At 37.5% G+C, this 24,703-nt stretch overlaps 1 protein-coding gene across 3 annotated transcripts in view; it reads left to right on the forward strand.

The window, feature by feature from the left end:
• Nucleotides 1-24,703, forward strand: part of GABRB2 (gamma-aminobutyric acid type A receptor subunit beta2) — a 316,460-nt gene that overhangs the window by 252,177 nt on the left and 39,580 nt on the right. For all 3 annotated transcript variants that reach the window (XM_062189679.1, XM_062189681.1, XM_062189680.1), the window contains exons 6-7: nt 21,075-21,212; nt 23,075-23,227. In XM_062189679.1, the coding sequence (XP_062045663.1) occupies nt 21,075-21,212; nt 23,075-23,227 (291 nt within the window). The remainder of the gene's footprint in view (nt 1-21,074; nt 21,213-23,074; nt 23,228-24,703) is intronic.

Raw genomic sequence — 24,703 nt, forward strand, 5'->3', positions numbered from 1 at the left:
ATGACACTGAAACTGTGTTTGTCATGCTTGCCAGTGGCTTCAAAATTGTTGACTCAAGTGGGCACTCCCCAGTTCTTGTCTTGTGTGACCTGCTTTAGCAGAATCATTTGACACCATTGATTCCTCCCTTCCCTGAAGACATTTTATTCCTTTGATTCATTGACTGCACTCTCTAGGTCTCCTTACCTTACTGATATATTTTTTCTCAGCCCAGCCATCTTGGCAGTTTGCTTCTCTCAACCTGGATTTTTAATGAGTATACCCAGAATCAGTTCTTGAATTTCTTTCTAAACTTCATTCACTTAATTGAACTATCTTATAAAGTTGTATGACTTCCCATGCTCTCAGTATGATGATTAGACCCAAATATTTATCTCCATTCCAGACTTCTGTCCCAAATGTCAGACTTTGTATGTCTTTGTCTGCCCAGCACTACACTTTCCCTCTCTCCAGAGCCTGTCATGTGCATTACATTTTTCTCACTTGATGTGAAGTCTACCCTTCATTTACTCAGACCAGGAGCATTTGGTTATAATTTCCACACTCTTTCACGGACTACATGCAATCCCACTAGCTGTAACTTCAAAATATTTCTCAAATTGCTATCAGAGTCTATTATTTGGATTACTGCAAGAATTTTTAGCTGATTTCTCTTCCTCAGTTTTCACTCTGCCCCATGTAGGACATTCTCAGCCAGCACAGGACCTTGGAATAATCCTCTTGAACATACATGCTAGATCCCATGGTTTCTTTGCTCAAAGCCCTCCCTTAGAGTGGAAGCCAAGTTTCATACAGTGGCCCAAGAGTTTCTGTACCGTATGTTTCCCTCCTGCAGTGCCCCTCTGACCTTGTTTCCCACTCGTTCACTGTGCTCCAGCCATGCTGGATTTCCTGCTGCCCTTCCAATGTACTACACACAATCCTGGTGTGCTCCATTATCCTAGTTGCTCTCTCTACCTGGAACTTTTTTCCACAGATAGGCTCATGAAAAAATCCTTTGTCAGTTTCATGTCTGCTCATATGACGGCTTTCCAACAAGATATTGTATTGAACCTTGGAACCTCAGTACTTGCTAAAGTACCCTATAGCTATTTCTCATCTTATTGTACTTTTTCCTTTGTTCAAAGTCCATAAAACCCATATTGCTTTCCACATAGTACATAAATGATCTATTTGTGATGCTGCTTATCTGTTGCCTGCTAAAACATATTCCTAATGATGATGGTAGATATTTTTTTATGTTTTTTTAAAGATTTATTTTTTTTTCCATTTATTTGTATCATTTTCCGTTTCTTTCATCACTTTTTTTTAAGGATTTATTTATTTATTTTAAAGGCAGAGGGGGAGAGAGAGAGAGAGAGACAGTCAGACACCTTCCATCCACTGGTTCATTCCCCAGATGGCTACAATGGCCAGAGCTGGGTTGATCCAAAGCCAGGAGCTAGGAGCTTCTTCCGGGTCTCCCACATGGATACAGGGGCATGAGGAATTGAGCCATCTTCTACTGTTTTCCCAGGCCATAGCAGAGAGCTGGATTGGAAATGGAGCAGCTGGGACTAGAACCGGCACCCATATGGGATGCCAGCACTGCAGGCGGCAGTTTTACATGCTTATATCACAGTGTCAGCCCCATTATTTTTTTAACCAATGTGCCATAATTGTCCATAACATTGCCTAGTAGGCATTCAATAAATGTTTACTGAGTAAGAACATAACAAGCACTCTCAGAGGGATCTCAGAAATAGTTAATCCAGGATTCTTTGGAAATACCCACGATTCTTTGATAACTGGGACCTAAACCAGGCTACAGGAGCTAGAGTACCTCTATCTGTGTCTCTTCACGCCTCCCTGATTTTGTCAAGTGTCTCATGTGCATTGTCCCATGGCATCTGTGCATCACTGTTCTGTCTTCGCATGTTGACTTCTCCCACTTTTTCGTGCTCAGTTTTGGTCTCTTTGTCCCTATTCTGTCCTTCCATTCCAAACTATAAACTTTGCATATTCTACTGGTAAATGATTCATTCCCTCAAAAATTTAATTCCATATTCTTAGCAATGGACTATGATATATACAACATAAAACAGTCAGCCACCCAAGTACAATCAGCTATGGTAGTCACAAAGAAATAGTCCATTTCTCCACTACTACCTTCTCCATATTATCTTACGTATAATATGTGAAGACTTCTGTAGACTGAAGCCATATTCAGAGAAAGCAGAGCCTTGTAGGTTATACTGCTACTTTAAAAAAAATTAATTTTTTATAACAGTAAATCTAAAATATGTCTAGTTAGCCTATTCAAGTAATTATTTGCTTAAATATGGGAAGGGCTGAAAAATCTGATAAAAGTATAACAAAACTATCAATCTACTTCTGCTTTCACCTGATTTTATATATGTATATATAATTGGTGCTAAACTCTGCTTTCAAATTTAATTTACTTCATCCTTGCTTTTTGTGATCGTGAAAACTACATGTCTACCTGTGTGCCTTGAAGTGTTGGGGAAATGTGGAGATTGACAGAAGAAAATAGGATGAAAACTAAAATTGATATGCCAGCAAAAGAATAACAGAAGTAGGTTTTGAGTAAGACTTTTTTGTGACATATGTAAAACACTTTATAAAGGCATCAGTACTCCTGTTTCATAGTCAACTGAGAGGAATTATTTCTTTGTGTTATGAACATTAAATAAGCCTTCAAACACTCTCATATATATTATAAAATAGCAAAGTTCCATATTAATAACGATTCATCAGGATGTCTTCTTTTGTTTAAACATGTTAGTGGGTTGAGTCCAATACTTAGAAGAAAACCTCAGTTATTTATTAATCTGACACATTTTAAACTACATGCACACTGCAGGTGTTTTTGGTTTTTATTACATAGCAGATGATGAAGCAGTAGCTATGGAGCAAACAAGGTTATATATGCTATTTATACCACAAGAAACAAAATAAATACATTCCATGTAGGTACTCATATCCAGTACAAGGAGTCAGATGATGGCATAAACAGAATATATTTTTCTGGAATGATCAACTATAAAGAAATTAAGCAAGGTGATATTGTAGATGGCAATTATTGTGGGCATTCCAGGTGACACCTAGCATAAGATGAGGAGGTCAGGCTTCTTGAGGATGTCATTGAAGCAGAGATTTGAATGAAAAGAAGAGACATTCATGAAGTGAATTCAAGACAAATGCTAATGCCTGGACACAAGAGTGTTCTCTTTGTGTTTAAAAAGAGCAAAGACAAGGGCAGTTTAGTTTAGCTAAAAGAACAAGGTAAAACATATGAGTAAAAAAGATGACTTCAAAGAATTAGGTAGAACAAATGTCAGATGATAAAAAAAATGTTTATTTCATTTTTATAAAACACAAAGCCACTGGAAGATTTTGGCAGAGTGACATGGTCAAAGTTATTCTTCTAAAGCTCTGTGCCTCCTATAGATTGTAGGAAAATGAAAGTGGAAACACAGAAACTAGTTAAGCAACTTTAACGGTTTTTAAGAGGTGAGATAATGGAGTCATGGTCTACCCAGTTAGTTAGTGGGAGATGAAAAGAATGAGATGTTTACATTTTGATGGTAGGGCCCACCGAAGTATCACTTTTATTTTGGGCATGCTGAGGTCACATTTGCAGATATATATGCCATTTATTTTATAAGATATTAAGATTATAGAGTAACATAGTTCCAGGATATCCCATATCAAAGAAAATATGTGCATTGCTGTGTCATTGTTGAATTTTTAAAGGATTTTTTTCAAACTGTAGAGAAGAGTTTCTCCTGGAAATGTTGTGCATGCATCAGAATCAGTTGGTGCATTTATTAAATGCAAAGCCCCAGAGTTCCAGCCTGAGGCCAGCACAGTTAGACTATCTAGGCACAGACCCAGGAATAAGCATATTTAACATCTCATGGAGGGCATGTTTTGGCCTAACAAAATCTGAGGACACTGCAGAATTGAACTGTTTTTAAATACTATGGTGACTGTTTTAAATACCAGTTTGCTATTTTGGCAGTGTTAGTGTTTGAGCTTTTTCTAGTTTAACAGAAATTAGTTGTTTGTAAGACTCTAGTTCTATAAAGATAATGAAATTTACCTAAAGCTGTTGTTTGAATTTGAATTTGTTGGAAAAATAATTAGGGGCCAGTGCCATGACCTAGTAGGTAAAGCTACCACCTGCAGTGCCAGCATCCCATATGGGTACCAGTTCAAGTCCTGGATGCTCCACTTCTGATCCAGCTCTCTGCTATGGCCTGGAAAAGCAATATAAGATGACTTAAGTCCCTGGGCCCCTGCACCCGCATGGGAGACCCAGAAGAAGCTCCTGGCTCCTGGCCTTGGATAGGCCCCACTCAAGCCATTGTGACCATTTGGGAAGTGAACCAGTAGATAGAAGACTTCTCCCTCTTTCTCTGTCTCTGCCTCTCTGTAACTATGCTTTTCAAATAAATAAATAAATCTTCAAAAAATAATTTAAAACAAAGTGATAACCTACTACATACCCATTAGAAAAGCTCAAACACAAACATCAAAACACAACGGTCACTTTTTTCTCAAAATTGGCTTGGCTGTTTGAGGTTTGAGTTTTGTTTTTTTTTTTTTTGTCTGTGATTCCATATTAATTTTAGGATTGTGTTCTTATTTCCATGAAAAATCATGATGGTACCTTGATAAGGATTGCACTGAGTCTGTAGATTGCTTTGGGTATTATGGAAAATTTATCAATATTCATAATTTCAGTACACAAACACAGGATATCTTTTCAGTTATTCACATCATTTTCGGTTTATTTCATCACTGTTTTGTTTTTTTAAAAGATTCCTTTATTTATTTGAAAGGCATAGTTACAGAGAGGCAGAGGCAGAGCCGGGGGTGGGGGGTCTTCCATCTGCTGGTTCATTCCCCAAATGGCCACAATGGCCAGAGCTGGGTTGATCAGGAGCCAGGAGCTTCTTCCAGGTCTCCCACATGAGTTCAGGGTCCCAAAGATTTGGGCCATATTCTACTGTTTTCTCAGGCCATCTCAGAGAGCTGGATTGGAAGTGGAGCAGCTGGGACTCAAACTGGTCCCATATGGGATACCAGAACTTCAGGAGGTGGCTTTACCTGCTACGCCACAGCCCTGGCCCCATCATCAGTATTTTATAGGTTTCATTGTACAGGTCCTTCATCTCCTTGCTTAAAATTATTCCTAATTTTTATTTGTAACTGTTGTATATAGAATTGTTTTCTTGATTTCTCTTTGAGGATATTTTATTGTTAGTATATAGAAACTACTGATGTTTAAGTTGATTTTAATTTTTTTCTTTCTTAAAAGCGTATTATTAACATACAGTACACATACCAAGAACTGCACAGAAGTGTACAGATGAATGAGTTTTTGGTCCTCTGATCATAATCATAACCAACACATAGATTTAGAACAAAACATTAGTAGTACCCGAGAGTCCTCACAATTTCGCCCCTTCCCGTTTCTTTAATTAACGTGGGCAAGTTTTCATGGTATGATTTAGTGAAGCAATATTTATAAGTATATACTAATTGTTATGACATCCACACAGTTTTTATACTTTATATATTAACTACTATTTGGATTCTGGTTAATTTCACTTATCATAATGATTTCCAGTTATCTGTATTTTGTTGCAAATGTCACAGTTTTTTTTGGCTGAGTAGTATTCTATTTTGTATAGATCTCACATTTTTCTTTATGCAGTCATTTTCAGTTGGTGTACATCTAGATTGATTCCATATCTTAGTTATTGTAAATTTAGCTTATGTAAACACAGGAGTGCAGTAACTCTTTCATATGCTGTTTTCATTTCTTTGGGGTAGGGTAGCTGGGTCATAAGGTGTATCTATTTTTAGTTTTCTGAGGATTCTTCAAAACTGTTTTCCATAAAGGTTGTAATAATTTGCCTTCCTACCAACAGTATGTTAAGGTAGCTTTTTCTTAACATCCTTGCCAGGATTTGCTATTTGTTTATTTTTGGATTATAGCCTTTCAACAGGTTTAAGGCAATGGCTCTTTGTAGTTTTCATTTGCTTTTCACTAAGGGCTAGTGATCTTGAGCATTTTTTCATGTATCAGTTGACCATTTGTATTTCACCCTTTGAAAATTGCCTGTTCAAGTCCTTTACCCATTTCTTAACTGGATTGTTTGTTTTGTTGTTGTTGAGTTTCTTGGGCTCTTTACAGATCCTGGATATTAATAATTTATCAGTCGCAGAGTTTGCAAATAATTTTTTCCATTCTGTTGGTTATATCTTTGTTTTTTTTTTGTTTGTTTGTTTTGTTTTTTACAGGCAGAGTGGACAGTGAGAGAGAGACAGAGAGAAAGGTCTTCCTTTGCCGTTGGTTCACCCTCCAATGGCTGCTGCGGCCGGCGTGCTCCAGCCAGTGCACCGCGCTGATCCGAAGGCAGGAGCCAGGTGCTTATCCTGGTCTCCCATGGGGTGCAGGGCCCAAGCACTTGGGCCATCCACCACTGCACTCCCTGGCCACAGCAGAGAGCTGGCCTGGAAGAGGGGCAACCGGGACAGAATCCGGCGCCCCGACAGGGAATAGAACCTGGTGTGCTGGTGCCGCTAAGCAGAGGATTAGCCTATTGAGCTGCGGCTCTGGCCTGTTATCTCTTTGTTAATTGTTTCCTTTGCTGTAGAGAAGCTTCTTAGCTTGATGTGATCTCATTTGTCTGTTTTTGCTTTCATTCTTTTGTATCCTGGATCTTTACTGAAACACTTATTAGACCTTTTATTTTTTTTAAGATTTATTTATTTATTTGAAAGGCAGAGTTACAGACAGGCAGAGAGAGAGAGAGAGAGAGAGAGAGAGAGGTCTTCCATCCAGTGGTTCACTCTCCAGATGGCTGCAATGGCTGGAGCTGCACTCATCTGAAGCCAGGAGCCAGGAGCTTCTGGGTCTCCCATGTGGATGCAGGGGCCCACTTACTACTTTTAACAATCTTTTGGTGGAGTCTTTCATTTTTTTCTTTTTTTTATCTGTGAGACCATATCATTTGCAAGTAGGGAGAATTTAATTTCTTCCTTCATAATTTTAATTCCTTTTATTTCTTTCTGCTACCTAATAGGCCAGACTAGAACTTCCATGTTGAGTAAAAGAGGCAAGAGTAGACTTCCATGTCTTGTTCCAGATCTTAGAGGAAATACTTTCTTTTTTTCACCACTGAGTGTAATGTTAACTGTAAGTTATTTATATACAGTCTTTATAGTTTTGACATATGCTCCATCTATACCTAATTTGTTTTAATGTTTTTTTTTTTTGCATGAAAGACTTCTTAGTTGATTTCTGACTAATACTAATAGCTTAAAGTAGCCAACCTTTATTATTTCATAGTTTCTGATGATCAAGAAAAAGGGGTTGGCTTAGCTAGGTGATTCTGGCTCACAGCCTCCCATTAGATTGTGGTAATCTGGTATCTGGGGTTGTGATCTCATCTGAAGACTCAAAGAGCAAGGATATGCTTTCATGCTCACTTACAGGGTTGCCTCAGTTACTCCCACGCTATTCAGCTGAGGGTCTAAGTTTGTCTACCTGTTGGAAGATAGAGTCCTCCTTCAATTCTATACCATCTGAGTCTCTCCAGGGGTAGCTTGCAACACAGAGGAGACATTGCAAGTACATCCAAGACAGAAGCTTCAGTCTTTGATAACCTAATCTTAGAAGTGACATCTCATTACTTCTGTTGCATTTTATTTGTTAGAAGTTATCTTACATCACTAATTCCTGCTGAAGTTCTGGAAAAAGGAATTAAGCTATCCCACTTGAGAGCAGGAGTACCAAAGAATTTGTGTACATATCTTGTTTATTTATTTATTTGTTGGAAAGGCAAAGTTACAAAGAGAGAGGGAGAAAAAGAGATATTCAGTCCACTGGTTCACTCCCCAGATGGCCGCAAAGGCCAAGGAGCTTCATCGAAGTCTGCCATGTGGGTGTCAGGGGCCCAACTACTTGGGCTGTTTTCCATTGCATTTCCCAGACCATTATTAGGGAACTGGATAGGAAGTGGAGCAGCCTGGACTCAAACCAGTGCCGATATGTGATACCAGTTTGGCAGGTGGTAGCTTAAGCCACGATGCCACAACACTGGCCCCTGTGTACATATCTCTAAAATCATCATAGGAAGCTAATTCTCTATTAAACTTGAACCAAAGAACTATAATGACCTGAGAATATTGACCTTAATTTGGCTGAATGGGGTTTTTGCTTGATAATTATTTAATTTTTTATGTTGTTACTATGTTATGTATTTCATCTTTGATGTCAAAGTATCTTAAAAATAATCTATTTTAAGAACAACTTTTTTATTCTCAAAATGAGAATGTAGTCAATACTTTAGAAAAGAATAGATTTGTGTGAACATTGATCAAGTCTTTATGCTTTCCTGATTTTCTGAATGTAACTGTTTTTCAGATGAAAAGGTTTTATTCCATGTTAAAAGCCCCGACTGTGAACAATGAAGTGAATTTCATGGTCTCCTTTATGTGAATTAATTTAGTATTTAAAGGTCATTCTAAAGAGTTTGTACTTCACTTCATTCACACATGTATGCCTTTCACCAGCTTGGTAGTCTGATATGGATGGACAATAGCTTTCATTGTATACAACTGCATTTTATTCCTTTTTTAAATCTATAGGTCCTACCTCACCACAGGAGAACCAAATGATTTACATTAAATATTAATAATTTTAACTTTACATGATTGTTTTTCTTGGTCCAAGAATGAAAATGACCTTTAAATCCCCACTAGTGAATTATTTTTATTTCTGCTCCAGAGAAAAGCCAGATTGCTAGCTTTTGGTAATTCTTAGTAATTTAAATTTTAATGAATTGTTTACAGTTTTATATAAATAACAGAATTTCAGATTACAGACACTCTGGAATAGTGATTCTCAAAGTGTGGTCTAGAGAGCCCTAGGAGTCCCTGGGACCATTTTAGGATGTCATCAAGGTCAAAGCTCCCTTCGTTTTTCAAAAGTTGCAGTTATTTATTTGAAAATGTGGTGGCGGGGGGAGATGAATGAATATATCTTCCATCTGCTAATTTCACAGATACCTGCTACAACCAGGTCTGGACCAAAAGCCAGGAACCCCATCCTTGTTCCTCCCTCCCACCCTCCTCCCTTTTTCATTTCCCCCTCCCCTGACCCTTTTCATCTTAAATAAAGAAATACAAATTTTGAAAATTTGAGTATATTAGTAATAGGGTCTTTTTGTTGGTTTAATTAGCAATAAATATTTCTAAATGTAATTTTAGTTTCCAGCATGTTAAATATTAATAGCTAAAACCCACAAGGATAAATGCTTTCTAGAATCTTGAGTAATTCCCTAGTATAAAAGGATTATGAAAGTAAAAATACAAGGGTTGCTGTTTTAGGACAACTTCATTGTTCAGATGTAGAATAAGATCTCTACATAGAATCCAGATTTTACTCCAAGTTCAGCAGCTCATACATAGCGGGGGCTAGGCTAGGAATTTTTAGGTTGTCTGATTCCTGCAGTGCCTCATGGCCCTGCCTGTAACATTCATCAAACCTGTTGCGATGTCCCAAAGGTAATGCCCAGCTGTGCTTATGAATGTTGTCCTGGAAAGAAAGATGTAGACACTACTTGAAGATGGAAAAATATGGTTTCTGTTCTTTACAAAACATAGCATTGTCCATTAGCTTCTGCTACTGAACAATCTAACCCAAAATGTAGTACACTAAAAAGTCATTTAATATTGTCTGGAAGACTACAGGCCAAGTAGAAGTCTGTGCCAGTGTCAGGCAGGCTCAGCTGATCTCACCTGCGACTACTCACACCTCTATAATCCGCACAGAGGAAGGCTGGGAGCAGTCTGACTGACTGCTGTGATGAGGGGCCTGCTTCCACTTCCCTCCTCGTCCAGCAGGCTCGCCAGGGTCTGTTCATATGGTGGCAGCAGGATTCCAACAGTGTAAGGTGAAGCCACAAAGCCTCCTGTGGCCCAGGCTCAGCACTGGCTCAGAATTACTTTTGATTAAAGCAAGTGGCAAGGACAACTCAGATTAAGATGTGGGAGCTTCATGGGAGGAGCTGCTGAGTCACTGCAAAGGGAGTGCATACAAGGAAGGGAGTAATTACTGATATATTTGTAAAATTTTGCAGAGTAATTCAAATGACAGAGAGTTTGGACTCAAGGATTTTTGGTTTTCATTTCTGACATTTTGGACTTAACCTCTAAATTGTAGGCTCTTCATCGGAAAGATGAGAGAAATAGTCTATATGCCAAAGGGTTCTACTAAGAATTAAATGATGTGATCCTTGTGAAACACTTGCTTCACACAGGAAATGCTTTAAAAATATTAGCTGTGATTATTTTTAAAAGCACTTGCTGTAGATCCGTTCAGTGAGTTTTTCCTGACTCAAGATACAAATGTGATGTTTAACTATGCATGCATGTTTGCCTAAGCAACATGTATTCTGTCAGCCTCCTCCCTGCTGTTTATGTGCGTCCTCTTGCAGAACACAATTCCAGTCCGTGATTATGTACTAAATAGTTAATGCCTTTCTACTACTAGCCATGGTAACCAAAAAACATATGCTGTTTAAGTAAGAACTCACAGTTGAGAAAAGGAGGTTCCTTAACAGATAATTTAAATTAAATATACTAAATAATAATATAGGATATTATACAAGCACGGATGGGGGCTCATATCTGGAGTTTAGAGACAGTATGAGATTTTTTTTCTTATTGGTCAAGATACATGCTTAACAGTTTGTACCACAGTCTAGCAACTCTTGTAGACCAAAATTCCCTTTGCTAAGAACATCCTGCCTGTCAGCTCTTAAATAAGCCAAGTCCTTAGATGACCTCATGTCCCAAAGAAGATGGTCAAAGACATGGTTAATATGGAAAGGCAAAAACTAGCTCCTACATTAGTCAGCTAGACTTGTAATTCCTTTGTCACCCCTTATTAGAAAGCAGATGGGTTGGTGTAACAGTTGATGGCATTTTGTTGCACAGCTGTGCAAATCTACTGGGCCATTCATTCGGCCTTCTTAATTTAAAATTTTCCAATATCACTCTTGAGTTAACAAGCTTTACTGTGTGGTTATATCTATTTTTTTCCTAAAGGAATATTATGCCATCAAATCTGTAGGTATCAGATCCCTCCAGAAAGTACTGTCACACATTGGTTTCCAAAATCTCTCAGTCCAGAGAAAGTCATTATCATAGGTCTAGGGTCACTCAACAGATGTATCTGCTCACCCCAGGAATGATAGGATGTATGAAAGTCAGCAACATCAGCAAGTTTTCTTTAACACAAGAGCTTTTGCTCCAACTTGATAGCTCCTTCTCCTAGACTGGTACTAACAATACTGCCTTTCTTTAAATGGCTCTGACGTGGATGTATGAGAATTCCACAACCCAGTCCACTAAATGATGCTCAGAATCATAACTATTCCACGTTGCAATTCAGCGATTGAGACATGCTCATCCCTAAACTCCCAGAGAGTGGTCTGATGAGTGACAAGTAAACAAGTTAGTGTGCTGACACTTCAATTCAGCAAGCATGTGAGTGCCACCGTAAGCACTTTGAATTAAGAACTGTATTGAGAAGAGCTACAGAGAAGGATGAAACATGTTTTTTTAATAGTTTAGTAGCCAAATACAACACATCCACACATCATCTAATTCAAAACTGGCTTTGAGAAGCCTAGCAGTAGAAACTCAACTAGAGTGCTGTGAAGACATCAGAAGAGGAAAGAAAGATCTTAACTAAAGGAAAATGGGAGCATATTGAGCAAGATGGAAGTTAAGATGGGTTCCTAAAGTATGGGCATATGATGCCAGAGTGAAAAATATGTCAAGTTACTTAAATAATTTGAGCCAGGGCCAAAGCATTTAGATGTCAAAGGACTTCATAAGATAGCTTAAGAATATGGACAGAAGATGAGAGCTATAGAAGAGAAAGAACTGTAACAGAAGATGAAGCTGCAGGTGGAAGCCACATGATGGAGTTTTGAATGCCTAAATGAAGAATTCACATGTAAGTCTGGAACAACTAGGAAGGAGATAAAGGAGTTTGCATGTTTTGCATGTTTTTGCTACTAACAGTCTAGAAATGGCATTACTCCTGATTTTTAGGCTTTTGTTGGTTTTTAAAAGATTTACTTTATTTATTTGAAAAATAGAATTACAGAAAGAGGGAGACACACAGATCTTCCATCTGCTGGTTTGCTCCCCAAATGGCCACAACAGCCAAGGTTGAGTCAGACAGAAGCCAGTAGCTAGAAGCTTTGTCAGGCTGAAGCCAGTAGCCAGGGGCTTCATCTGGGTCTCCCATATGAGTGGAAGGGGCAAATAACTGGGCCATCTTCTGCTGCTTTCCCAGAAGCATTAACAAGGAGCTGGATCAGAAATGGAGCAACTAGGACCCAAACCAATGCCATATGGCCTGTCAGTATCAAAAATGGCAGCTAAATCATATGAGTGGCAATGCCAGCCCCACTGCCTTTGAAGTAATATAATAGCAGCATATAGAGCATAAATTGGAGAAAGGTGGAAAAGTAAAAAGCTGCTAACCAGTCTATTGAGGAATATTAAATAAAAGAGGCAGATATCTCATTCCAGAATGCAGTGTTCTTAGCTCCAGCAAGGCTAAAACTCTAAATAAAACTGACATGAATGCAGATTTGCAGAAATACTTTGAACTTTGCTCCATCTTCCTATTCTCTGCCATCATTGCCTACTATTGATTGTATGTCCTGGGCTTTCAAGGACAGCAGATCCCTGGAGAGAGACGGCATTCAAAACCTCTTCTGTTATCCTTTAGAAGAGAGGCAGAACTGGGAAAAGATGTTTAATTTTTGGAGCTTGTAAAACCTTTCTTTGTGTCAAGCTATATTCAAGATATTCCTTGCCTGACTCCCATGGCATGGTAAATGACTTTCCATTCAGTAAATTCTCCTAATCCCGTGCCACTCTCAGGAGGGTCCATGGACAAACTACATCTGCATCACCTGGAAGTTTATCAGAACTACAGAATCTTTGGTTTCACCTGCTAAATGAGAATCTGCATTTTATCAAGATTTCCAGAGGTTTTTAATTTGAGAAGCACTGGTCTCTTCTTTTAGCCAAATGTTTTCTGGTCCATCAATATTCCTTCAGAACTTCGGGCCCATGCATAAGAACAAATAAAGATTGGATGGAGGGGAAGAACCCTGACAACCATAACCTACTCTAGTTCTCTGTAGAGACAGGGCCCTATAAAAATAATAAGGCAGTTCCTGGGACATAGAGCTCTACAATTGGTAGCTGCTATTATTTTTGTTGGCTGTATTTTAGGTTTTTTTTTTTTTATTTTTTTAAGCCTGGACCATTAGATTAATTTCTTAGTCTCTCCAAACATAAGAAAGAAAATTTAAGAAAGATACTGTGGAGCTAACCTCATAGAATCATCTACCAAATCACTCTGTTCCCATATAGAAACAACACATAGAGGTTTACATTGAAATCCAAATGAAGCAATGGTCTTAAAAGCTCTCAGTTTGACATTTTCCTTGATTGTGATAGAATTCCTATTCTCTTACACCATAAGACTTGAATTTTAAAAATAGAAATTACACGCACAAAAAAATCAGTTATCTTTGATGCAGATGAATGATGGGCCATGACTTGATGGTGTCTTGTCTAAGATAGCAATAGGTAATCAAGCCTGACCTCTCTTAGGCCTGTTATTTTGAGCTTCTTGAGGTCTAGACATGATTTGACAGGAGGACATTTGTGTCTAGTCATCCATAGAAAGAGCAGAATGAAGAATAAAATGAAGTGAAGGACTCAGAGCAATCACACAGACTGTCTTTGGAACACTGCTGTTGTTGAATTTAAAGAGTTGTGCCTGACAAGTGTGTGTCTGTCTCTGCCTCTTGAAAAATCACAGTGGTTTTAACTGGCAATGACTGTACTTGGTCCTATACCATTGCGCAGTGCACAGGCCTCTGTATGAAGTGGAGCCATTTCTGATTGTGAACTGACAGGCTCCTAATTAGGGTGACTCAATTAGTCATGAGAAAAGAACTTGCTCTCTGGTTGAACATGTAATCATGTGCTTCTTGAAAATACTTTTTTTTATCTTACTATTTAAAAAACAATTCCATCTCCATATTAGCACAGATATTCTTTTCCCTCCTGGAAACTTTTTGGAAAGAAAAGAAATGTTTAATTCACTAATAAGCAAGATGAAGCTCTGAAGGACTGTGAACCTTCCCACGTGCCTACCTAGTTTAGAAGGAAAATAACTCATGTGCACTATACGTGGCCTCTCTAAAACGTGTGTGTTATCACAGCCCAGTATTTTGTAAATGAATGTACCTGGGTGGGTATTTTCTATGTGCTGATAAATTTTATCTGGCCAAATAGATTTGGGATATGACAGGGCTAGTACGATTAAGCAGATTTTTTTATTGCAGAAATTCCTAAATTTTATTGTATGTATATATTGTGATTCTGTAAAAAGTAGCCCAAATATGCAGTTACTTTCAAATATGTATACTGGTTGTGGAATCCTTTTCTAAGGAACACATTACAGGATTAATTTTGCTTAAAGTAGAAATCAAATTTTACTAATAGTAAGAAATATATAAAAATCTAAATACTAAATTTGGGTAAATGCTAGATGTTTTTACAATATGATGTTCAATTTTTTGGGTACAGTGGTAGTTGCAAAGTAGAGAATTATTTTGGAATATATACCAATCCATTTGAAAAACAATTTTTAAATAATAAGGACAGTAAGCCACTTTAATATCCCACTAGAAAAGTGGGGTGGCATGGACAATTCACCTCTTCTAAATATTCTCACACTATTTAATAGTTTGGTATAGACTCATATTATTGCACAGTGGAATCATTCTAAAATGAAATATGTAATTAATAGATAACACGTTGACCAATAGTTAGAGAAGAAAACTTCTTAAAATGTCATGTTATATAATAAGATCACAAATATGATAACTTATTCAATTACTGTGTGAATGGATTTAAAATGGCATAACTACTCCTTATATTTCATATACTACATGCTTTACCAATATTTAAAAGACTGTATCTATCATTCATATCTTAAATTTATAGATGTATATATTGGTCCTTGCTGATCAGAGGCTTGTAACATTCCATATAGCATTAATTCTTCCAAGTGAATACCAATGATGTTGTATTTTTATTTATTCATAGACCATCTGAATTTATTATGTAGGCTGATGATAACAATACAAAAGAATTTAATGGCTTGGTTTCTGGAATACATGAATAAAATATAAAAGATGAGCTTAATTTGCAGTACATTTATGCAAAGCTTCAGTACAGCTCCTTCTTCTGATATCTTTTGAAAGAAATCTAATTATTTTTCACTCATTATTATAAAGCTATTAAAGTCAGGTCATGTATATTTGCATATGTTTTTATTTTATTTTTAATCACTGTGAGAGACTGCTAAGTATTCCTCCATAGAAAAGAAGAAAACTAGGTCTGCATTAGACTAATCCTACAGAGTAGATAGAGCCAGCTTTTGAACTTGACCACCCTGGCTCTGACACGGTTTGTTGATCTTTCATCTTCAGAAACTTATCATGTAAGAGCATACATTTGCTTTCCATTTTTAGTATTCTCTACTTGGTTAACCCAAAGTGAAGTCAAGAAGTTTGGGATTTTAGGACTCTCAGTAGTAAAGAAGTATATACAATATGCTTCAACATTGTGTCAGATTCCCAAATCTTAGACAGCAAAATTACCTGCTAATGCTTTATTAGTGATTTCCAGACATTTTGGAGAGGTCAGTAAGTGTCGTTTAAGAGCTAAGTTTCTCCTTATGCAATTGTGTATATGTGTTTATGAGGTTGTAACAAAATGAGATGAAACTAGATGTGTCTTTCATTCATATTTACTAATTTCTATTTTACAATCTTTCAGTTCATTGCTTATCATTATTTGTCAGGTAGTGGCCTAAGTACCTTTTTTATGTTTGTAAAATAGTTTATTTGATGGTTTCTTTTTTTCCCCCAGAAATCTTTTATTTAAGAAATACAAACTTCATGCATTTCCTAAGTACAACTTTAGGAACATAGTGATTCTTCCCACCATACCAGCCCACCGTATTAAGTATCTTACAATGATTTTTTTTTCCTGAATGACAATTTTTGGGAGCAGTTACTATTACCCCAATTTCAGATGAGACAAGAGAGGACAATAAGAGGTGAGATAACTCAAGAACAATGAATACATAGGAGAAACATGAGTGCAATGTAGCACCTTTGGAATATTCTCAGGGCTCTCTTACTGGGTGTTTCATCCATTCACTCAGAAAATGTTTATTTAGTGTCAATGATTGCCAAGCACCCTGCTCAGACCAAGAGACAGAGGTACAAACACAATGTAAGCCTTTGTAATGGATAAACGTCTGGGTAGCATATAAACAACCACCAGCCCAAATCTTCCTATATATTAAATGATTATTAATTTAACAGTATTTGGTGAGTGACAGTTCGCTCCAAGGTATTGGCTCTCAAAAACTGTCAAATAGCTGGCATTTTGACAGAAGTCTGTAATTCTTAGTAATGTTTATGCCTGTTAAACAACTAATAAGCAAAGCACCTCCTATACAACCTTGTTGAAATGCCATAAGTGTTCCCATTCCTGTGCCCACAGATAACTCCTATGGTAAGATTTGTAGACACAGACAAAAGACAGTACATACTGAGGAAGCTAAGGAGGAGAGGAAGTTAGAGAACCAAAAATACTCCTCAATAGTGAGACTTAGTCCTTTATGGAGATAGTGAGAGTTGACTTTTTTTCTCATCCTCTTCTGAAAATGGCTGCATTTCATTTGTACAAAAACACTTAGTTTTCGAAACACATGACGGATAATAAATGCCCTAGAGCGGGGAGCAGTGCTCTGGTAAAATGCTCTCTGTGGGGTCAGTCACAGTGGTATACCATTAATGCTCTACTCGGGCACTTCCCAAAGGTATGATTCTTAGCAAGTTATTTAATGTCTCTGAATCTTCGTTTTCTCAACCATGAAATGAAGATAATTAATTTGCACTAGTGTGTTCAGTATTTAAAGCATTTCATATAAATGCTGCTCACCTATAAAATGGTTATTGTGGAGATTAAATGAGATAATAAAAGTGAAGTACTTAATAGAGAAGCTAGTAAAGTGAATGGCAACACTCAATAACTAATGGTAGTTACTTTCATTACAGTCATCATCATCATCATCTGCTAGACAGAAGGTCCTCAGTGTTTCATGTGCCATTAACGTAGAATACCTGGGATGCTTATTTTAAACTAATCAGGCTTCAAATCCAATCCCTGACCAGATGAATAAGAATATCTAATGAATTTCAGAGTATATGACGTGATGAAGCACACTTGGTCCTGTTTGAGGCTTCACTTCTTTGTATAAAGGGATAGTATCTGCTTTGGAAACTGCCTAGTGCATGCTGTACACTGAATCAATCAACAGCAGTTGCTGTTTTGTAATATGCTACTTATTATTATCTTGGAAGTCAAGGATAATCTTGGTTTAGAACTGCTTTCATGGGAAATGATTGTCATCTTGTTTCATAAAGAATATTTTCATGTTTATATACCACAAATTCAATTTAACCATACCTTTCTAATAACTTACTTTGATTCTAGGAGCCACTGCTCCTTTTTTCTTATTTTAAGCTGGTTTGTCCAAGGTGAGATTGTTATCAGCTTTCAACTTTTTGTTTTTTTTAAGATTTATTTATTTATTTGAGAGGCAGAGTTACAGATAGAGAGAGGGAGAGACAGAGAGAAAGGTCTTCACTTCCCAAATGGCCACAATGGCCAGAGCTGGGCTGATATGAAGCCAGGACTTTCTTCCAGGTCTCCCATGCCAATTCAGGGGCCCAAGCACTTGGGCCATCTTCTACTGCTTTCCCAGGCCATAGCAGAGACCTGGATCAGAAGAGGAGCAGTCGGGAATTAAACCAGTGCCCATATGGGATGCTGGTGCCAAAGGCAGAAGCTTTACATGCTACACCAGAGCGCCAGCCCCTCTCATCTATTTTTTAACTGCCAGAACTGTATAAAGAGTCCAGGAGATGTTGGATTACATTGAATATTGGCCTGGACTGAGGGTTTCTGTTGGGGTCTTAAGCCTGAGACTGGCCCCTGACCAGCAAGGGCCAGTACAAGCACTCCCTGACAAGGCAAATGGGAGAGGTAAAGTTGACAGGTCAAGCACACCGCAGCAAGCACCTGTGAGTTCTGTCAAAGTAGGAATTACTTTATTGAGGAAGTATACAGGCTTATATGTCTTATGAAAGACATGCACAATAGGGGAGCCAATCAGCAAAAAGGTCATGCAGGCATGGGTGGACCACGCACAGGGGCATCTTAAGCAAAGTATAGGGATCATGCACTGTCCACGTGTCCGGAACTAAAGCGGACCTATCCCTGCAGGTGGTCCTATCTCAGGTGACTTAACTGCAGCGGCCGCAGACATGCCCCCCAAAAATCCGCCAGGTGCCATGTTGTTAGGGACTATTTTAGGCAATGCCCAATAGGTTTCTAGGGCCATATTAGGAAAGTTGAAAACATGGAAAAAAGGGCATCTACCCTTCAGGACAGGCATTTAGCTTCTCAGGATTAGTTAGATAATATATACTTCTTGAAGACTTATTTATTTATTTGGAAAGCAGGGTTAGAGAAGGGGGGGAGGGAAGGAGAAATTCTATCTGTTGATCTCTAAATGGCTGCAATGGCTGAGGCCGGGCCAGACCAAAGTCAGGAGCCTGCAACTCCATCCAGGTCTCCCATGTACAAAGCCCAAGAACTAAGGTCATCTTCTGCTTCTTTCCCAGGCACATTATTAGTGAGCTGGATTAGAAGCCAGGGCTCTAACTGGCACCTATATGGGTTGCCAGCAGTTCAGGTGGCAGCTTACCCCACTAAACTACAATGCCAGCCTCAAGGTAGAGAATATTAATGGAAAATGAGGAACCCAGAATTCTGAAAATTTGCTTGTTTAGTACATGAAATATACTCTAAAATCAGGAGGCTGAAATTTAAATTAAAATTTCATGTGTGGGGACGGTGCGTGGCTCGCTTGGTTAATCCTCCACCTGCGGTGCCAGCATCCCATGTGGGTGCCGGGTTCTAGTCCCAGCTGCTCCTCTTCCAAACCAGCTCTTTGCTGTGGCCCGGGAAGGCAGTGGAGGATGGCCCAAGTGCTTGGGCCCTGCACCCTCTTTGGAGACCAGGAAGAAGCACCTGGCTCCTGGCTTCGGTTCGGCACAGTGCTGTCCATAGCAGCCATTTGGGAAGTGAACCATGGAAGACCTTTCTCTCTGTCTCTCTCTCTCTCTCTCTCTCACTGTCTATAACTCTACCTTTCAAATTAAAAAAAAAAAAGTGAAAAAGATACTCTAGCAAAACAAAGAGCTCTAGACTAATCATGCTAATAAAATGTTGGTGATACATAATCAGATAAAATTTTACAGTTTTGATTCCAGTATAGTTTATAATATTTGCAAGTAAACAAGCCTTTTAAAAACCATTGCCTATTAGCGAAAATCCCATGGTTGTACCAGAAATTCATTTGCTCAATTAAAAATAATTATTTCTTCATCAGATGAAGATAGTTAAGCAAATGAATAAATAGAACTTCAGATTTTTAAAAAAAGCTAAGGCATCTTGAGTGGTGGTGTGCTTGATGTGGGTCCTCACATTGAGGGTATCCTGTTGATCCTTTCAGAAAGTAATTTGTTTCCACTTTGTTTTATAGATGTAGCTACCTCTCTGAAAGAGAGGCATTTATTGAAAATCACCTGGACTAGGAGTCAAGTGAAAGGCATTCTAGTCATCTTTGTCACACTAACTAGTCACATGTCAAAAGGCAAGCAATTGAGGTCTTTTTTATTTGTCATATTGTTTCTGAAATTGTTGGACGGGGAGGTGACTGGGGAGTCAGCGTTCATTGTGCCTACCTCCTGGACTTGTGAAAATATTGCCATCGAGATAAACTTCTTTGGAGATACAAATGAGCTACCTCTTCACACCTAGTGTTCATGGATATAACATATACTTTTTGTTTAGTGGATCTTCTTGGTGATTGGGCAAGTTTGTAAAATAGTACTGTTCAATAACTTTCATTGAATGATTCTCTGTGTAGCACTGTTTACAGTTTTACAAGTATTTTTTCAATGTAGTTGTATGTTTACCTGTCAGGATAGTATGTGTGTTTTGTATTAAAATTCAACATTGTCCTATGAGTTGGAAGCATCATTATAATGGAGGACTTTTTAAAATACAAAGTCCTATCCCTGTCAACTATACAGTAATGAGCACTCAGTAATTATTGAATGAATGAAAGCATGCCTCTTAAATGCATTGTACATGTAAAATACAATATTGTACATTTATATCTACTACTCAAAACTACTGGAATTAATTTTGTTTTGTGTTTTTGGTGTTTTTATTTTTAAAATTAGATATGTTATAAAATCAAATTTAGAGATGGTATATATGAATATTGAAAAAGTGATCACTCATTTCTTCATGATCCCTTGTCTTCTGACTCGAAACCCAAATATATTGTAATTCAAATTCAAATATCTCATATAGGAGGGGATTCTGAGAGCATTCAGCACTGAATTGATCATTTAAGTGATATCTTTATTTGTCTATTAGATTACAATAGAGTTATGTGATGATGTGTCATAAAATGAGATTCATTAGCAGATAAACCTAGATTCAAGACCAAACTATACCACATCCTAGTTGCAAGAGAATGTATGCTATTCATTTTTTAAGAATATGTTCCTCATGTGGGCCTAATTATATTCTTCCCTTGTAGGGAAGATATAGCATGGATTAAATGTGGTATTAGACTTCAAATGCTTATCATGGTGTTTAACACATAACAGCCTTTAGCAATGCTTTACTGTGAGTAGAATTTCACTGCTAAACAGTTATTCTTTCTGTCTTATTTGTCATGTTTGTTTGTTTTGTGTATCCCTGTGTGTATGTGTTTGCTTTTACAGATGGATACACAACTGATGACATTGAGTTTTACTGGCGTGGGGATGATAACGCAGTAACAGGAGTAACAAAGATTGAACTTCCACAGTTCTCTATAGTAGATTACAAACTTATCACCAAGAAAGTTGTTTTTTCCACAGGTTTGTATCAGGGAAAAAGGTTAAAACAATGGAATCTGCATTATATTTTGTCATAAGGGTTCACTTAAATCAGCATATGTCCCTGGAAGAAGAATGACTCTGGAAGACTTAGATCAGCTACAAACCTGCAGTTTCATTTGGAACCCATACCATTGTTTCTCAGAAGACACCCCAAAGTTGAGAGTTTTCTGTATGTCTCTCATTTGCCAAAGAAGGGTATAATTTTTAGATATAGAATACAAAAAAGAGAGAGAGAAATGAAAACCTGAGAAAGAGTTGTTCACAAACTTAATCCATCACACAGAATTGATCATAATTCTTTGAAAAATATTGGATATAAACAAGTTTCATTTCACTCAAGTCAGACAACAGTGATATCTTCTATAAAGACAGTAGCATAGGAGGATTTTACATTTTTTCTCAGAGGCCAATACTTTCTTTACACAGTTTCACTCCTTTTTGAGCTAAAAGCCCATCTTGATGTAGAGATCATCTTGATACCTTCACCACTTAACCATTCGAGTGTTCAGATTTCAGACCATGAGACTTTATTTCAACAGCACATTTATACCTTTTTTTAAGTAGAAGAGCCCCAGAAAGTAATCATTTTCTATATACTTATTTAGGAGTAAAGGAAATAGCAAGCACAAATGAATATCCCTCTTTATGTTTTTCTCACTGGAGAGTATCACAGGCACAGAAATAGCTAATGTAAACCGTCTTCAAAAGGCTCATGAAATGTATATTATGAAAGAACTATGCACCATTTTCAAAAATATTCACTCCAGATTAAACTTCTCTTTTAATTCCATTGTCCAAAAACTGAACTTTTTGAAGTATCTTCATACTGTATCTGAAGATTTAGATTTATTTTCCAGTAAGTATTCAGATATCTCACGGGCGCACAAAGCATATCAAACATGACTTATGTGACTTGGTAAAAATACTGAGTTGCCAAAGATAAAAGGAGAAAGAACATCAGAAACTTTTCTAAATTTGGGGGCCTCTCAATTCCTAAGACTTTAGGGAAATGAGTTTCTAAACCGTTCTTACTTTCATGTTGAGACACTTGGCTTAGTCCAAGAGGACCAGACAAGGCTTTCTTTCTTAATGAGAAAGTCCTCACCCCGACTACGTATCAGTGCCAACTTCCTGTATTCCAAGAATGTCCGCTGTTATGTATCTTGTCTAAAGGACAGTTCCCCAGATCACCACAGTGAAGGGATCAAGACTTAGGAAACCAGTTTTTTAATTTTATCTCCCACAAATATCAGTCAAAAGCATAATTATTTTTCTGGGTATATCAGAAATCCCATTAGAACTCTGATGACAGCAATGAAATAATCAAGAAAAAGAACACATGTATAGGATACATGGGGAAATCTACATAAACTTGTATTCTCTGAAGCCTCATCATTGATCAGAGACTTCACATGCACTTTGTGGCTAGTGAAGAGGTGTTTTTTTTTTTTTTTTTAACTCTGGTCACAACATGCAGTCTTATTCTTCTATAAGATAAACCTTAAAACTCAATGAGAAACCATTGAGAGAGTGAGTAAAGGGTTGTCCCAAGTTGTCATGCCATCACAATTGCAGATACTCAATCTTACCCAGTCTATGAGGCTGAGAGGGGAAGAGCTGGAATTAGTCTAAATACTGGTGGGTACAGGGTGAATTCTGCACTGCGTAACTTCTGCTAATTAGAAACCCAGTGCTTTAAACGGTTTTCTAGATGAAAGTGTCTGACACCAGCAGTTACAATTTAATTCAAGAAAGATTTACAAGCTGTATTTGACACTTTAAAGTAAAGAATCGTATAAATATTCATTGGTAATAATGATGTTCTAAAATTGCCTTCCTAGGTTCCTATCCCAGACTTTCCCTCAGCTTTAAACTTAAGAGAAACATTGGCTATTTTATCCTGCAAACGTACATGCCTTCCATCCTGATTACTATCCTCTCCTGGGTCTCCTTCTGGATTAATTATGATGCTTCAGCTGCAAGAGTGGCACTAGGTAGGCATTTTCCAACTGCCTTTGGAGTGTGTGTATGTGTGTGTGTCCCTGCACATGTGTGTGCATGCTTTCCTTACCATGGAATGTGTGACATATGACAAGAGTGGATCTCATCTATGACAAGAACTTAGCCATGAGGCTTTGGGTGATCTGAATCAGCAGTAAATCAATTAAACACAAATTAAAACCGTTCCATGTCAAAATTAGTTAACCATATAGCTGGCAGTAATGAAATTATTCCCATCAGTTTGATGTTTTTATTGAAACATATTTCATGTAATATTGCTTGCATAATTATTCAATTTGTATCTGTGCTTCTTGATCTGAGAGGAGCTCCCTTCCATTATTCTTCCTGAGCAAGAGACAAGGGCATGTGGTGTATAGGGAATAGATAATCACAAAGAATTGTAAAATCTTAATAGCATTTTCATGTAGTATAACAGAGAGCAAAAGGCAACATATTAAGAATGTTGGGAAATCACCCCGGGCATTGCTCATCTTTTGCCTAATATTTTTTGACTTATAACTCCAGAAGAGGGAATAATTTATATATCATGAAAATTTTTATTAGTTATAAATAAGTAAACTTATAACCTTTTATACAGTCTTTATAATTTTGAGTTCCTATTATTCCTTTTTAAATATTGAATTATTAATTAATTCACTATGACATTTCAATTCAATCAGCACTTTCTTGGAAAAGTAATTCATTTCTTCATTCAACAAAAGTTTGTTCAACACCTACTATGTGCGCTGGGCACTGGGAGTATAGAAGTCCCCTCTGGAAATTATACTCTAGCAAGAGAAGATAGGGAATACACTTAATAACCATGCAAATTATATAACAGGGTAAAACTGTCAAAGTGAATAAACAGGCAAGAGATCTTGGATATACCAATGATTACAGTTTAGAATAATCAGGGTAGAACTCACTCAGAGGTTGTATTGGAACAAAATCTTAAAAAGCTGAAGAGCCATATACCTGTCTGGGTGATGATGGGCCAGACTACTGCGAAGTAGCTCCTGAAGTAGGAACAAGCCAAACATGATAGCAGAAGGCTAAGGAGGCCAGTGTAGAATGAATTCATCAGAGGAGTAAGATATTGTTGGGATAGGAAATGAAATGAACACCAGTAAGAAGTTCTTAGGTCATGGTAAAGACTTTGCTTTCATTTTGAATGAGACAGAATATTGCTGAGGAGAGATTTCAGTGTTAAAGGGATCAGTTAGACTGATGTGCTAAAATTAGCTTGTGGTGGCTCAAGGATGGAAGCTGGAGAGAAGGAATGACTCACCAGGCCAAGTCCCTCAACATATACATTAACAATACTCTAAAGGTCCCCTGTGTCAGTTAATGAGAGTTATATTTATTTAGTAATGTAGTGTCTTTTTCCCCACAGCACTGAAATACCTAATGGGAAAAAGTCTTTATCTGTTTTTATATCTGTAATGACTTTTACAGGAAGTTACTCAATA

Source organism: Lepus europaeus, chromosome 4 (genome assembly GCF_033115175.1).
Source record: "Lepus europaeus isolate LE1 chromosome 4, mLepTim1.pri, whole genome shotgun sequence".
NCBI classification, from domain to species: Eukaryota; Metazoa; Chordata; class Mammalia; order Lagomorpha; family Leporidae; genus Lepus; species Lepus europaeus.